The 16,087-nt window shown below is 47.3% G+C and overlaps 1 protein-coding gene across 1 annotated transcript in view; it reads left to right on the top strand.

The window, feature by feature from the left end:
* Positions 1 to 14,748, top strand: part of cacna2d3a (calcium channel, voltage-dependent, alpha 2/delta subunit 3a) — a 442,979-nt gene extending 428,231 nt beyond the window's left edge. The window contains exons 37-39 of the mRNA XM_046364965.1: positions 11,992 to 12,104; positions 13,358 to 13,440; positions 14,456 to 14,748. Coding sequence (XP_046220921.1) covers positions 11,992 to 12,104; positions 13,358 to 13,440; positions 14,456 to 14,548 — 289 coding nt within the window. The 3' untranslated portion in view covers positions 14,549 to 14,748. The remainder of the gene's footprint in view (positions 1 to 11,991; positions 12,105 to 13,357; positions 13,441 to 14,455) is intronic.
* The last annotated feature ends 1,339 nt before the right edge of the window (positions 14,749 to 16,087 follow it).

The raw sequence follows: 16,087 nt of genomic DNA, 5'->3' as shown, positions 1-16,087 counted from the left end.
TTTGGACCTGGTACCTGGTCCGCGGAGCTTAAGTTCTACCCACTCAGTCAATTTCAGTCAGAAAATAGAAAGGGACAGATTATTCCACAGCTACAGCACTTGTCTTTTTACTGCTGGCGATGTCATTGTTACAGGATAACTTAAAAGCCCCGATCGCCACGGTCATTTTATGACATAAGGCTTGAAAATACTTTCAGCCATTTTCGCACAGATCAAACGCATCTGGTTTCAAGTGGCCAAGTCACGCCATCTTCTGCTGCGATCTAGTGGACGAACTGGAATACATGAGATGAGATTACATCAGTGAAAGGTTACGACTTCAGCTATATCTCCTCATATGTACATTCCTTTAAGACAAAATGCGAAGACATGGCACTTTGCACAAGCCCTGCACTTTTAAAATGTCTGTGTTCCTATGGGAATTTATGCATGTTTTAGTGTGACTACAAATTTCAGTTAATTATTATAGCTCTCGTCTTTGGCCAATCAGTGTCATTTTGTAAATGCCGGATTTCTATGACAACACGCATCATTCGCCCATGTTTCGTCAAAATCGTCCCAGTGCTTGTCTGAGATATTGCGTGAGACTAATGAACATACAAACATACATACGGATGGAGACCGATCCACAGCCCCCTTCCCGATTTCATCGCGGGGGACAATAATGACATTACAATTATTTTAGAGCTTTTTAATGGAAGTTAAAAAAACATTCAATTGCCAAAACACTGAAAATATTCCATTGTCTGTTTAAGGTCCACATTGGGTAGACACCAATAGAGAAATTGGAAATTACTATGAAATAATAAAATATTTCAGTTGTGTATATGACTTAGTATATTTTTGATGAATGATTATTTTCACTCCTTAAAGCCATCATCTTATCTCTGATCAGGCAGAAGCAGCAAGCCAGCCAGACAACGTTCTCTCTGTGCTCCAAATACTGTACTGTCTGTAGTCATCCTAGTTAGCTAGGCAAGCCTGCCTAAGTATGCTGCAGAGCTGTCTGACAAAATAATGTACTAGTTCTTCAAAGTAGAAAAGGCATACTTTCACGAACTGTCTCTATCCTTCTCTCTCCTTGTGTTTGTACATTCCTCTCTCATGCGGTCTGTGTGTATCTAACATAAAGTAGCAGGCGTAAAAGTTTATCCATCCCTGTCTGAGCCAGAAAGAATAGGCGCAATGGATTATTGTAGTCATTGTAGCTAAACTAGTTTGAATATTTGCTGACTGAAAACTGCCTTCAGCCCAGCGTCCCACATAGTTCTTGTCTTGATTTCTGTCATTAATTATTTGATTTCTGTCTAGAGAAACAGAGCGTTTGGCTCACAAAAAAATATAGAACTAAATGGAATTCAAATGATTGAACCAACATTGGTCAATGACTAAAAAACAACATATTAGTTAATCGCTCAGCGGCAGCATGTTTAGAGCGCCACCATTAGGTAAAAGTCCTAACCTTTTGTTATTATTTGTTTTAGGATCATTGGTGACATATTATATTTCAAATGTAGACTATCAAATGTCTTTTTCTCTAACATGGAGACAATTTGGGAACCAAACCTCCCCGCAAAATAAAGAAAATATATATATATATATATACAGTACCTTCAGAAATTATTCACACCCCTTTACTTATTCCACATTTTGTTGTGTTACAGCCTTTATTAAATATTATTTTTCTCATCCATCCACACACAAAACCCTATCATGACAAATTGAAAACATGGTTTAGAAATGTTTGTACATTTATTGAAAATTAAATATATAAATATCTCATTTACATAATTATGAGCCAATACGTGTTAGAATCATCTTAGGCTCACAGCTCAAAGTCTCTAAAAGCTGTGTACACTTGGATTGTACAATTTTACAATATTTTTATTTGTTTAATTCTTCAAGCTCTGTCAAGTTGGTTGTTGATCATTGCTAGACAGCCATTTTCAATCTTGCCATAGATTTACAAGCTGATTTAAGTCAAAACTCTAACTAGGCCACTTAGGAACATTCAATGGTAACCAACTTCAGTGTATAATTGGCCTTGTGTTTTAGGTTATTGTCCTCCTGAAAGGTGAATTTGTCTCCTAGTGTCTGTTGAGAAGCAGACTGAATGAACTGCTCCTCTATCCTCTGTCTTTCCAGCATTGCTATATTCCATTTATTTTGATCCTGAAAAACTTCCTAGTGCTTGTGGATAACATGATGCAGCCACCATGCTTGAAAATATGAAGAGTGGTGCTCAGGGATGTGTTGTATTGGATTTGCCCCAATCATAACACTTTGTATTAATTTGTAGTTCATTCATTACTTTAGTGCCTTATTGCAAACAGGATGCATGTTTTGGAATATTTTTATTCTATACAGACTTCCTTCTTTTCACTCTGTAATTTAAGTTTGTATTGTGGAGTAACTACAATGTTGTTGATCCATCCTCAGTTTTCTCCTATCACAGCCATTAAACTCTGTAACTGTTTTAAAGTCATCAATTGTCTCATGGTGAAATCCCTGAGTGGCTTCCTTCCTCTCCAGCAACTGCTTTACGAATGATACCTTTATCTTCGTAGTGACTGGGTGTATTGATACTCCATCCAAAGTGTAATTATTAACTTCACCATTCTCAAAGGGATACTTACTGCCTGCTTTTTTATTTTTACCCATCTACCAATAGGTGCCCTTCTTTGCGGGGGAATTGGAAAACCTCCCTGGTCTTTGTTGTTGAATCTGTGTTTGAAATTCACTGCTCGACAGAGGGACCTTAAAGATAATTGAATGTGTGGTGAGGCAGTCATTCAAAAAGAGATGAGGTAGTCATTCAAAAATCATGTTAAAAACTATGCACACAGAGAAAATCCATGCAACTTATTATGTGAGTTGTTAAGTACATTTGAATACTTATTGTCTCAATACATTTCAGCTGTTCATTATTATTATTATTTTTTTCTAAAAACATAATTCAACTTGGACATTATGGGGTATTGTGTAGGACAGTGACACAACATCTACATTTAATCTGTTTTAAAATCAGGCTGGAACACAACATCTACATTTAATCAATTTTAAATTCAGGCTGGAACACAACATCTACATTTAATCCATTTTAAATTCAGGCTGGAACACAACATCTACATTTAATCCATTTTAAATTCAGGCTGGAACACAACATCTACATTTAATCCATTTTAAAATCAGGCTGGAACACAACATCTACATTTAATCCATTTTAAATTCAGGCTGGAACACAACATCTACATTTAATCCATTTTAAATTCAGGCTGGAACACAACATCTACATTTAATCCATTTTAAATTCAGGCTGGAACACAACAAAATGTATAAAAGTCAAGGGGTGTAAATACTTTCTGAAGGCTCTGTATACAGTGCAGTGCATTCTGGAAGTATTTAGATACCTTCACTGGGCACCATAAAGGCCTGATTGGTGGAGTGCTGCAGAGATGGTTGTCCTTCTGGAAGGTTCGACCATCTGCAAAGAGGAACTCTAGACCTCTGCCAGAGTGACCATCCGGTTCTTGAGCACCTCCCTGACCAAGGCCTCCCTGACCAAGGCCCTTATCCCCCGATTGCTCAGTTTGGCCGGGCTGCCAGCTCTAGGAAGAGTTTTGGTGGTTCCAAACTTCTTCCATTTATTAATGATGGAGGCCAATGTGTTCTTGGGGACCTTCAATGCTGCATTTTTTGATGCCCTTCCCCAGATCTGTGCCTCGACACAATCCTGTCTCGGAGCTCTACGGACAATTCCTTCGACCTCATGGCTTGGTGTTTTCTCTGAAATGCACTGTCAACTGTGGAACCTTATATAGGCAGATGTGTGTCTTTCCATATCATGTCCAATCAATTGAATTTACCTCAGGTGGACTCCAATCAAGTTGTAGAAACATCTCAAGGATGATCAATGTAAACAGGATGCACCTGAGCTTAATTTCATAAATGCTTATGAAAATAAGGCATTCCTGTTTTTGTTTTCTACACATTTGCAAACATTTCACAAAACCTGTTTTCACTTTGTCGTTATGGGGTATTGTGCGTAGAATGCTGAGGAATTGTTTTTATTTAATCCATTTTAGAATAAGGTTGTAACGTAACAAAATGTGGAAAAGGTCAAGGTGTCTGAATACTTTCGAAGGCACTGTATATATATATATATATATATATATATGCATGTATTTTTGTGCTTTTCTTTGCATGCTGTTTTCTGGCTCTGTAATTGAATCGCACACCTGTATTGGAATCCAAAGGTTCTTACCTTTGTAACGGTGGTAAGCATGTGTTTGTAGGACTTATAGTTTTGAAACAGTTTTGAAACAGAAATGTATCTAATGTTTCAGCCTCCTGTCAGAGGCAACAGGTTTTTTGTCAAAACGTCCTGCTACTGGGTAAAGTTCATGATGCCTTTGACCTTAACAAGGGTCCAAGGACCAGTGAAATAGCCCCTTAACATCGAAGATCCAACACCATATTTTACAGTTGTTATGGGGTTATTTTGTGCTCATGCATTCCCATGTTGACGACCAAACCCACTACTTGTGCTCGGCCAAAGAGCTCTAGTTTCATGTCATCCAACAAATGTAAACGCATCCGCACTTGGATTGGAACCACTGCTTTGGTCAGATTACATGAAATAAAGAGCTCTTTGATACACTGGGCTGAGTTAGAATAGGTTAGGCTGGGCTGGGTTAGACTGGGCGGAGTTAGAATAGGTTAGGCTGGGCTGGGTTAGACTGGGCGGAGTTAGACTGGGCTGAGTTAGACTAGGTTAGGCCGGGCTGAGTTAGACTGGGCTGAGTTAGACTAGGTTAGGCTGGACTGGGTTAGACTGGGCGGAGTTTGAATAGGTTAGGCTGGGCTGGGTTAGACTGGGCGGAGTTAGAATAGGTTAGGCTGGGCTGGGTTAGACTGGGCGGAGTTAGAATAGGTTAGGCTGGGCTGGGTTAGGCTGGGCTGGGTTAGAATAGGTTAGGCTGGGCTGGGTTAGACTGGGCGGAGTTAGAATAGGTTAGGCTGGGCTGGGTTAGACTGGGCTGAGTTAGAATAGGTTAGGCTGGGCTGGGTTAGACTGGGCGGAGTTAGAATAGGTTAGGCTGGGCTGGGTTAGACTGGGCTGAGTTAGAATAGGTTAGGCTGGGCTGGGTTAGACTGGGCGGAGTTAGAATAGGTTAGGCTGGGCTGGGTTAGACTAGGTTAGACTGGGCTGAGTTAGAATAGGTTAGGCTGGGCTGGGTCAGACTGGGCGGAGTTAGAATAGGTTAGGCTGGGCTGGGTTAGACTGGGCGGAGTTAGAATAGGTTAGGCTGGGCTGGGTTAGACTGGGCGGAGTTAGAATAGGTTAGGCTGGGCTGGGTTAGACTGGGCGGAGTTGGACTGGACTTGGATAGACTGGGCGGAGTTAGAATAGGTTAGGCTGGGCTGGGTTAGACTGGGCGGAGTTAGAATAGGTTAGGCTGGGCTGGGTTAGACTGGGCGGAGTTAGAATAGGTTAGGCTGGGCTGGGTTAGACTGGGAGGAGTTAGAATAGGTTAGGCTGGGCTGGGTTAGACTGGGCGGAGTTAGAATAGGTTAGGCTGGGCTGGGTTAGACTGGGCTGAGTTAGTATAGGTTAGGCTGGGCTGGGTTAGACTGGGCTGAGTTAGAATAGGTTAGGCTGGGCTGGGTTAGACTGGGCGGAGTTAGAATAGGTTAGGTTGGGCTGGGTTAGGCTGGGCTGGGTTAGAATAGGTTAGGCTGGGCTGGGTTAGACTGGGCGGAGTTAGAATAGGTTAGGCTGGGCTGGGTTAGACTGGGCGGAGTTGGACTGGACTTGGATAGACTGGGCTGAGTTAGAATAGGTTAGGCTGGGCGGAGTTAGAATAGGTTAGGCTGGGCGGAGTTAGAATAGGTTAGACTGGGTGGAGTTAGAATAGGTTAGGCTGGGCTGGGTTAGACTGGGCTGGGTTAGAATAGGTTAGGCTGGGCTGGGTTAGACTGGGCTGAGTTAGTATAGGTTAGGCTGGGCTGGGTTAGACTGGGCGGAGTTAGAATAGGTTAGGCTGGGCTGGGTTAGGCTGGGCTGGGTTAGACTGGGCTGAGTTAGAATAGGTTAGGCTGGGCTGGGTTAGACTAGGTTAGACTGGGCGGAGTTAGAATAGGTTAGGCTGGGCTGGGTTAGACTGGGCTGAGTTAGAATAGGTTAGGCTGGGCTGGGTTAGACTAGGTTAGACTGGGCGGAGTTAGAATAGGTTAGGCTGGGCTGGGTTAGACTGGGCTGGTTAGAATAGGTTAGGCTGGGCTGGGTTAGACTAGGTTAGACTGGGCGGAGTTAGAATAGGTTAGGCTGGGCTGGGTTAGGCTGGGCTGGGTTAGAATAGGTTAGGCTGGGCTGAGTTAGAATAGGTTAGGCTGGGCTGGGTTAGACTGGGCGGAGTTAGAATAGGTTAGGCTGGGCTGGGTTAGACTGGGCGGAGTTAGAATAGGTTAGGCTGGGCTGGGTTAGACTGGGCGGAGTTAGAATAGGTTAGGCTGGGCTGGGTTAGACTGGGCGGAGTTAGAATAGGTTAGGCTGGTCTGGGTTAGACTGGGCTGAGTTAGAATAGGTTAGGCTGGGCTGGGTTAGACTGGGCGGAGTTAGAATAGGTTAGGCTGGCTGGGTTAGACTGGGCGGAGTTAGAATAGGTTAGGCTGGGCTGGGTTAGACTGGGCGGAGTTAGAATAGGTTAGGCTGGGCTGGGTTAGACTGGGCGGAGTTAGAATAGGTTAGGCTGGTCTGGGTTAGACTGGGCTGAGTTAGAATAGGTTAGGCTGGGCTGGGTTAGACTGGGCAGAGTTAGAATAGGTTAGGCTGGGCTGGTTTAGACTGGGCTGAGTTAGAATAGGTTAGGCTGGGCTGGGTTAGACTAGGTTAGACTGGGCTGAGTTAGAATAGGTTAGGCTGGGCTGGGTTAGACTGGGCTGAGTTAGAATAGGTTAGGCTGGGCTGGGTTAGACTGGGCTGAGTTAGAATAGGTTAGGCTGGGCTGGGTTAGACTGGGTGGAGTTAGAATAGGTTAGGCTGGGCTGGGTTAGACTGGGCTGAGTTAGAATAGGTTAGGTTGGGCTGGGTTAGACTGGGCGGAGTTAGAATAGGTTAGGCTGGGCTGGGTTAGACTGGGCTGAGTTAGAATAGGTTAGGCTGGGCTGGGTTAGACTAGGTTAGACTGGGCTGAGTTAGAATAGGTTAGGCTGGGCTGGGCTGGGTTAGACTGGGCTGAGTTAGAATAGGTTAGGCTGGGCTGGGTTAGACTGGGCGGAGTTAGAATAGGTTAGGCTGAGCTGGGTTAGACTAGGTTAGACTGGGCCGAGTTAGAATAGGTTAGGCTGGGCTGGGTTAGACTGGGCTGAGTTAGAATAGGTTAGGCTGGGCTGGGTTAGACTGGGCGGAGTTAGAATAGGTTAGGCTGGGCTGGGTTAGACTGGGCTGAGTTAGAATAGGTTAGGCTGGGCTGGGTTAGACTAGGTTAGACTGGGCTGAGTTAGAATAGGTTAGGCTGGGCTGGGTTAGACTGGGCTGAGTTAGAATAGGTTAGGCTGGGCTGGGTTAGAATAGGTTAGGCTGGGCTGGGTTAGATTGGGTGGAGTTAGAATAGGTTAGGCTGGGCTGGGTTAGACTGGGCTGAGTTAGAATAGGTTAGGTTGGGCTGGGTTAGACTGGGCGGAGTTAGAATAGGTTAGGCTGGGCTGGGTTAGACTGGGCTGAGTTAGAATAGGTTAGGCTGGGCTGGGTTAGACTAGGTTAGACTGGGCTGAGTTAGAATAGGTTAGGCTGGGCTGGGCTGGGTTAGACTGGGCTGAGTTAGAATAGGTTAGGCTGGGCTGGGTTAGACTGGGCGGAGTTAGAATAGGTTAGGCTGGGCTGGGTTAGACTGGGCTGAGTTAGAATAGGTTAGGCTGAGCTGGGTTAGACTAGGTTAGACTGGGCTGAGTTAGAATAGGTTAGGCTGGGCTGGGTTAGACTGGGCTGAGTTAGAATAGGTTAGGCTGGGCTGGGTTAGACTGGGCGGAGTTAGAATAGGTTAGGCTGGGCTGGGTTAGACTGGGCTGAGTTAGAATAGGTTAGGCTGGGCTGGGTTAGACTAGGTTAGACTGGGCTGAGTTAGAATAGGTTAGGCTGGGCTGGGTTAGACTGGGCTGAGTTAGAATAGGTTAGGCTGGGCTGGGTTAGACTGGGCTGAGTTAGAATAGGTTAGGTTGGGCTGGGTTAGACTGGGCGGAGTTAGAATAGGTTAGGCTGGGCTGGGTTAGACTGGGCTGAGTTAGAATAGGTTAGGCTGGGCTGGGTTTAGACTAGGTTAGACTGGGCTGAGTTAAATTTAGGCTGGGCTGGGCTGAATTAGACTGGGCTGAGTTAGAATAGGTTAGGCTGGGCTGGGTTAGACTGGGCTTGAGTTAGAATAGGTTAGGCTGGGTCAGGTTATGGGCTGAGTTAGAATTGGTTAGGGCTGGGTTAATAGGTTCGACTGTGCTGAGTTAGAATAGGTTGGACTGGGCTGGGTTAGACTGGGCTGAGTTAGAATAGGTTAGGCTGGGCTGGGTTAGACTGGGCGGAGTTAGAATAGGTTAGGCTGGGCTGGGTTAGACTGGGCTGAGTTGGACTGGACTTGGAGATACTGTGCTGATTTAGGTTATGTTAAATTAGACAGGGCTTGAATAGACTGTGCTGAGTTAGGTTAGGAGGGACTGGGCTTGAATAGACTGTGCTGAGTCAGGTTATGTTAAATTGGACAGGGCTTGAATAGACTGTGCTGAGTTAGGTTAGGATGGACTGGGCTTGAATAGACTGTGCTGAGTTAGGTTAGGATGGACTGGGCTTGAATAGACTGTGCTGAGTTAGGTTAGGATGGACTGGGCTTGAATAGACTGTGCTGAGTTAGGTTAGGATGGACTGTGCTTGAATAGACTGTGCTGAGTTAGGTTAGGATGGACTGGGCTTGAATAGACTGTGCTGAGTTAGGTTAGGATGGACTGGGCTTGAATAGACTGTGCTGAGTTAGGTTAGGATGGACTGGGCTTGAATAGACTGTGCTGAGTTAGGTTAGGATGGACTGGGCTTGAATAGACTGTGCTGAGTCAGGTTAGGATGGACTGGGCTTGAATAGATTGTGCTGAGATAGGTTAGGATGGACTGGGCTTGAATAGACTGTGCTGAGTTAGGTTAGGATGGACTGGGCTTGAATAGACTGTGCTGAGTCAGGTTAGGATGGACTGGGCTTGAATAGACTGTGCTGAGTTAGGTTAGGATGGACTGGGCTTGAATAGACTGTGCTGAGTCAGGTTAGGATGGACTGGGCTTGAATAGACTGTGCTGAGTTAGGTTAGGATGGACTGGGCTTGAATAGACTGTGCTGAGTTAGGTTAGGATGGACTGGGCTTGAATAGACTGTGCTGAGTTAGATTAGGATGGACTGGGCTTGAATAGACTGTGCTGAGTTAGGTTAGGATGGACTGAGCTTGAATAGACTGTGCTAAGTTAGGTTAGGATGGACTGGGCTTGAATAGACTGTGCTGAGTTAGGTTAGGATGGACTGGGCTTGAATAGACTGTGCTGAGTTAGGTTAGGATGGACTGGGCTTGAATAGACTGTGCTGAGTTAGGTTAGGATGGACTGGGCTTGCATAGACTGTGCTGAGTTAGGTTAGGATGGACTGGGCTGAATAGACTGTGCTGAGTTAGGTTAGGATGGACTGGGCTTGAATAGACTGTGCTGAGTTAGGTTAGGATGGACTGGGCTTGAATAGACTGTGCTGAGTCAGGTTAGGATGGACTGGGCTTGAATAGACTGTGCTGAGTCAGGTTAGGATGGGCTGGTCTTGAATAGACTGTGCTGAGTTAGGTTAGGATGGACTGGGCTTGAATAGACTGTGCTGAGTTAGGTTAGGATGGACTGGGCTTGAATAGACTGTGCTGAGTCAGGTTAGGATGGACTGGGCTTGAATAGACTGTGCTGAGTTAGGTTAGGATGGACTGGGCTTGAATAGACTGTGCTGAGTCAGGTTAGGATGGACTGGGCTTGAATAGACTGTGCTGAGTTAGGTTAGGATGGACTGGGCTTGAATAGACTGTGCTGAGTTAGGTTAGGATGGACTGGGCTTGAATAGACTGTGCTGAGTTAGGTTAGGATGGACTGGGCTTGAATAGACTGTGCTGAGTCAGGTTAGGATGGACTGGGCTTGAATAGACTGTGCTGAGTTAGGTTAGGATGGACTGGGCTTGAATAGACTGTGCTGAGTTAGGTTAGGATGGACTGGGCTTGAATAGACTGTGCTGGACAGGGATTTTTTTGCAATTGGTATCCTTGGGCAGCGTGTTTTTGGGTCGCCTAGTCCAAACAGTGTAAACTGCTTTTTTTATAAATTCATTTTCGGGATGGAAAAACACTTTCAGTGTAAACTTAAAAGACTTAAAGAAGATGTAATGTTTGTAGAAAATTATAATAGAGCTACATAATATAATCTTTGAGAACTAACAATAAACAAAATAAAATCTACACAATCAGTGAAAATTCCCCAAACAATGAATTTAGCAGTATAGATTTTGTTATTATGTTTGAGCAAAATGCATAGAGTTGCAGGGAAAATTTTATATTTGCTCCATGACATAATGTGTAGAATCGTAGATAATTAGCTTTCAAACTACAAAAATGTCTCTCAGCTCCATGTAGAATTGCAGGAAATTGGCTTAAAAATTCAAACATTTCTCTGCACAGCTAAGATGGGGGCCTCTAAAACTAGACTGGGCTGAATTAGGGTAAACTGGGTTGGACTGGGTTAGACTGTGCTGAGATAGGGTAACTGGGTTGGACTGGGTTAGACTGGGCTGAGTTAGGGTAAACTGGGTTGGACTGGGTTAGTCTGGGCTGAGTTAGGGTAACTGGGTTGGACTGGGTTAGACTAGGGTATGTTAAGCTGGAGAGGCTGTATACTTAGTCAGGCTACTTTCCTCTGAAGGTTCTTTTGCGGAGATCCTGTATTCGTGCATGCGTGTGTGCAGGCGAGCGTGCGTGCGTGTCTCCTCTCCTTTGAGGAGATGCACTAGTGATAAATGCATTACAGTGAGAGACATAAATCACAGTCGGTGGAAAAGAGAGGGGGTCAGAGAGAAAGACAAAGAGAGAGTGAGAGAGAAAGAAGAGATCATCTTTACGGCCTCTCCTGTTCATAAACCCTATGCTGAGACATAAATCACTAACCAGGAGGCCAGATCAGACAGTGTCTCCTCGGCCAGTTAAACCCAGCCATGGGAAGATCTGGAACTGGAGGAACTGGAGTCTGCTTCCCATTTCTCTCCTTTGGAGTGTTTTATATTCTGCAACACTTCATCGGTGAGGGCCTTGGATGGGGCCGTGTGTGTGGGGGGGGTTAGAATATGTATGTATGTATGTATGTGTGTGTGTGTGTGTGTGTGTGTGTGTGTGTGTGTGTGTGTGTGTGTGTGTGTGTGTGTGTGTGTGTGTGTGTGTGTGTGTGTGTGTGTGTGTGTGTGTGTGTGTGTGTGTGTGTGTGTGTGTGTGTGTGTGTGTGTGTGTGTGTGTGTGTGTGTGTGTGCAACACACCGAGACAAGGCATATTTTTTGACACATGCCCATTGGAATCTTTTCAAAGTGTCCCCCTATTACACTGGTACTGTAATACATATTCATGGTCAATCTGAAGTGTACATCTCACTCACTCTCTCTCCCCTCCATCTCTCTCTCTCTTTCTCCTCCATCTCTCTCTCTTTCTCCTTCATCTCTCTTTGTCCTTCATCTCTCGCTCTCTCTCCCCTCCATCTCTCTCTCTTTCACCTCCATCTCTCTCTCTTTCTCTTTAATCTCTCTCTCTTTCTCGTCCATCTCTCTCTCTCTTTCTCTTTAATCTCTCTCTCTTTCCCCTCCATCTCTCTCTTTCCCCTCCATCTCTCTGTTTCTCCTCCATCTCTCTCTCTCTTTTTCGCTCTTTCCCTTCCTATGTGTTTTCCTATTGGCAGATCATTTGTGATCCAGCAGATTCCCAGCAGTAATCTCTTCATGGTGGTGGTAGACAACAAGTGTGACTGTTCTGATGCTGCTCCAATCACCATGGACCCCATCGAGATCATGTATATCCTTATCACAGAGACCGGTTGGAAGGGGTGGACTGGTGGAGTAAAGGGTGAAATAGGGGACAGTGGGGTGTGGATATGTGTAGGGGTGTGGACAGGGGAACAGGGGGAGAGGATGTGGTGTAAGGCATGAGTGGCACAGTACAGAGGTACGGGTAGAATTGATTTCACATCTCTCGAACTCAGGGAGTGAATGTGTTTTTGAGTGTGTGTGTGAGCCAACCGCAAAATGTAGCAAAACCTCCAGGGTTTTCATTAAAGCTTGTCTGACTTCAATATGATCAGTGATCACCTCCCACGGCCCCTTCGGTTGGCTCCACAGCTGCTTATTCAGGGGCTGTCACACAGTAAAAAGAAAAACAACGTTATTCCCTTCTCATGTATTTTGATACACACAACTTATTTCTCCTTTTTCACCCCATGAATTCCAGTGTCAGCATCATTATGGTCAGTGAGTTATTGTTTTGTATCCTCTGAGAGGAACGATGGGAAAAACAGAGATCGCTTTAATTTGCGGGCGGGTTTGGTGAGAGTTTGTTTGCCCTTTGCTCCGTTAGTTGGATGAAAGAGCTGTGTGTGTGTGTGTGTGCATATGTGTGTGAATGTGCATGTGTGTTTGCATGTGCATATGTGTGTGCGTGTGTGCCTGTGCGCATGCATGTTTGGGTACGAGATCTGAGGCTGGAGGGCTGAGGGTTTCAAACAATGCATGGCGCTCTAACAGATGGACTGTTTCACAACGGAGTGTGTGTGTGTGTGTGTGTGTGTGTGTGTGTGTGTGTGTGTGTGTGTGTGTGTGTGTGTGTGTGTGTGTGTGTGTGTGTGTGTGTGTGTGTGTGTGTGTGTGTGTGTGTGTGTGTGTGTGTGTGTGTGTGTGTGTGTGTGTGTGTGTGTGTGTGTGTGACTGAGTGCGTTCGTGTGTGATGTTTCATAAGGGCCTGTGCTAGTGATGGGGGCCTGATCAATAGCAGACGCTGAGCTACAGTATAGAGAGGCCAGGCTGCAAGCCTGCTGGAAGAACACAGCTCCTAGTTACAACCATGGAATTGCAATGAAAAGAAGGGAAATTCCTATCCAAAGCAATATTCACTTTAGCGTTGATCTGTTGTCATATGTTGTCTGGGATACATTGTTGTAGCAAGTACGGTGCTTGTGTGAGGTGCTCCTTATATTGTGGCACGCTGCTTTGAATGTGGACCAGTAGTGTGCCCTACTGTGAAGTCTCCCATGCGTTCCTTGACTGCGGCTGCACATAACGAGTCTCTGAAGTGTGAACGACTGAAGTTCCAGAAGGACAGGAGACGACCTGACTCCTGCCACCCCTTCCACCCAGAGGTAACCAAACCCAACCACATCACAACCACATCACAATCTAACCTTCTGCCACCCCTTCCACCCAGAGGTAACCAAACCTAACCACATCACAACCACATCACAACCTAACCTTCTGCCACCCCTTCCACCCAGAGGTAACCAAACCCAACCACATCACAACCACATCACAACCTAACCTTCTGCCACCCCTTACACCCAGAGGTAACCAAACCCAACCACATCACAACCACATCACAACCTAACCTTCTGCCACCCTTCCACCCAGAGGTAACCAAACCCAACCACATCACAACCACATCACAACCACATCACAACCACATCACAACCTAACCTTCTGCCACCCCTTCCACCCAGAGGTAACCAAACCCAACCATATCACAACCACATCACAACCTAACCTTCTTCCAGCCAGAAGTAACCAAACCTAACCATATCACAACCACATCACAACCTAACCTCCTGCCACCCCTTCCACGCAGAGATAACCAAATCCAACCATATCACAACCACATCACAACCACATCACAACCTAACCTTCTGCCACCCCTTCCACCCAGAGATAACCAAACCCATCCATATCACAACCACATCACAACCTAACCTTCTTCCACCCAGAGGTAACCAAACCCCAACCACATCACAACCATAGCCCAACCTAACCTCCTGCCACCCCTTCCACCCAGAGGTAACCAAACCCAACCACATCACAACCACATCACAACCATAGCCCAACCTAACCTCCTGCCACCCCTTCCACCCAGATGTAACCAAACCATAACCATTCCCCAACCACACCACAACTACACAATAACTTGACCATAGCTTCACCATACTGTAACAATGGATTAAACCTTTGCTGGGCCATGAATTAATCTGTCTCTGACTCTATCTCTCTCTCTATCTATCTTTCTTTCTCTCTCTCTCTCTCTCTCTGTCTCTCTCTCTCTCTGTTTCTCTCTCTCTTTCTTTATCTTTCTCTCTCTCTCCATCTCACTTTCTCTTTCTCTTGCTGCAGGAAAACTCTATGGAGTGTGGAGGAGCTCTCAACCTCTCCCCATCACTAATGGCAACACTGCTCTGCCTGCTGCTGGTGCTGTTTCCTAGGTGACCAGGGCTGGCCACGCCCCCCAATCCCAGGCTTGGCTGGGATTGGCTCGGCTCGGCATGCAAATGAATCCCTGATTACGCCACAGATCATTTAAAAAAATCACAAACCAACCCCTAGCCCTCCCCTAGCCCTTTCCTAGCCCTCCCCCTAGCCCTTCCCTAGCCCTCCCCCTAGCCCTTCCCCTAGCTCTTCCCCTAGCCCTTCCCCTAGCCCTTCCCCTAGCTCTTCCCCTAGCTCTTCCCCAAGCCCTCCCCTAGCCCTCCCCTAGCCCTCCCCCAAGCCCTCCTCTAGCCCTCCCCCTAGCCCTCCCCTAGCCCTTCCCTAGCCCTCCCCCTAGCCCTTCCCTAGCCCTCCCCTAGCCCTCCCCCCCTAGCTCTTCCCCTAGCCCTTCCCCTAGCCCTTCCCCTAGCTCATCCCCAAGCCCTTCCTCTAGCCCTTCCCCTAGCCCTTCCTCTAGCCCTTCCCCTAGCCCTTCCCCTAGCTCTTCCCCAAGCCCTCCCTCTAGCCCTTCCCCTAGCTCTTCCTCTAGCCCTTCCCCTAGCCCTTCCTCTAGCCCTTCCCCTACCCCTTCCCCTACCCCTTCCCCTAGCCCTTCCTCTAGCCCTTCCCCTAGCCCTTCTCCTAGCCCTCCCCTGGCCCTCCCCCTAGCCCTCCCCTAGCCCTTCACCTAGCTCTTCTCCTAGCCCTTCCCCTAGCCCTAGCCCTAGCCCTCCCCTAGCCCAACCCCAAATACCACCCCCTAGCCCTTCCCCAAAGCCCTCCCCCTAGCTCTACTCCTAGCCCTCCCCCTAGCTCTACTCCTAGCCCTTCCCCTAGCTCTTCCCCTAGCCCTTCCCCTAGCTCTTCCCCTAGCTCTTCCCCTAGCTCTTCCCCTAGCCCTTCCCCTAGCCCTCCCTCTAGCGCTTCCCCTAGCCCTTCCCCTAGTCCTTCCCCTAGCTCTACCTCTAGCCGTTCCCCTAGCTCTACCTCTAGCCGTTCCCCTAGCTGTTCCCCTAGTCCTCCCTCTAGCCCTTCCCCTAGCCGTTCCCCTAGTCCTCCCTCTAGCCCTTCCCCTAGCCGTTCCCCTAGTCCTCCCTCTAGCCCTTCCCCTAGCCCACCCCTAACCCACCCTCTAGCCATTCCCCTAGTCCTCCCTCTAGCCCTCCCCCAAGCCCTCCCCTAGCCCTCCCCCTAGCCCTTCCCCTAGCCCTCCCCTAGCCCTCCCTCTAGCCATTCCCCTAGTCCTCCCTCTAGCCCTTCCCCTAGCCGTTCCCCTAGTCCTCCCTCTAGCCCTCCCCCAAGCCCTCCCCTAGCCCTCCCCCTAGCCCTTCCCCAAGCCCTCCCCTAGCCCTCCCTCTAGCCATTCCCCTAGTCCTCCCTCTAGCCCTCCCCTAGTCCTCCATCTAGCCCTTCCCCTAGCCCACCCCTAGCCCTCCCTCTAGCCATTCCCCTAGTCCTCCCACTAGCCCTCCCCTAGCCCTTCCCCTAGCCCTCCCCTAGCCCTCCCTCTAGCCATTCCCCTAGTCCTCCCTCTAGTCCTCCCTCTAGCCCTCCCCCAAG

This window comes from Oncorhynchus gorbuscha, linkage group LG10 (assembly GCF_021184085.1).
Source record: "Oncorhynchus gorbuscha isolate QuinsamMale2020 ecotype Even-year linkage group LG10, OgorEven_v1.0, whole genome shotgun sequence".
NCBI lineage: Eukaryota > Metazoa > Chordata > Actinopteri > Salmoniformes > Salmonidae > Oncorhynchus > Oncorhynchus gorbuscha.
This window is presented reverse-complemented; position numbering and strand designations above follow the sequence as displayed.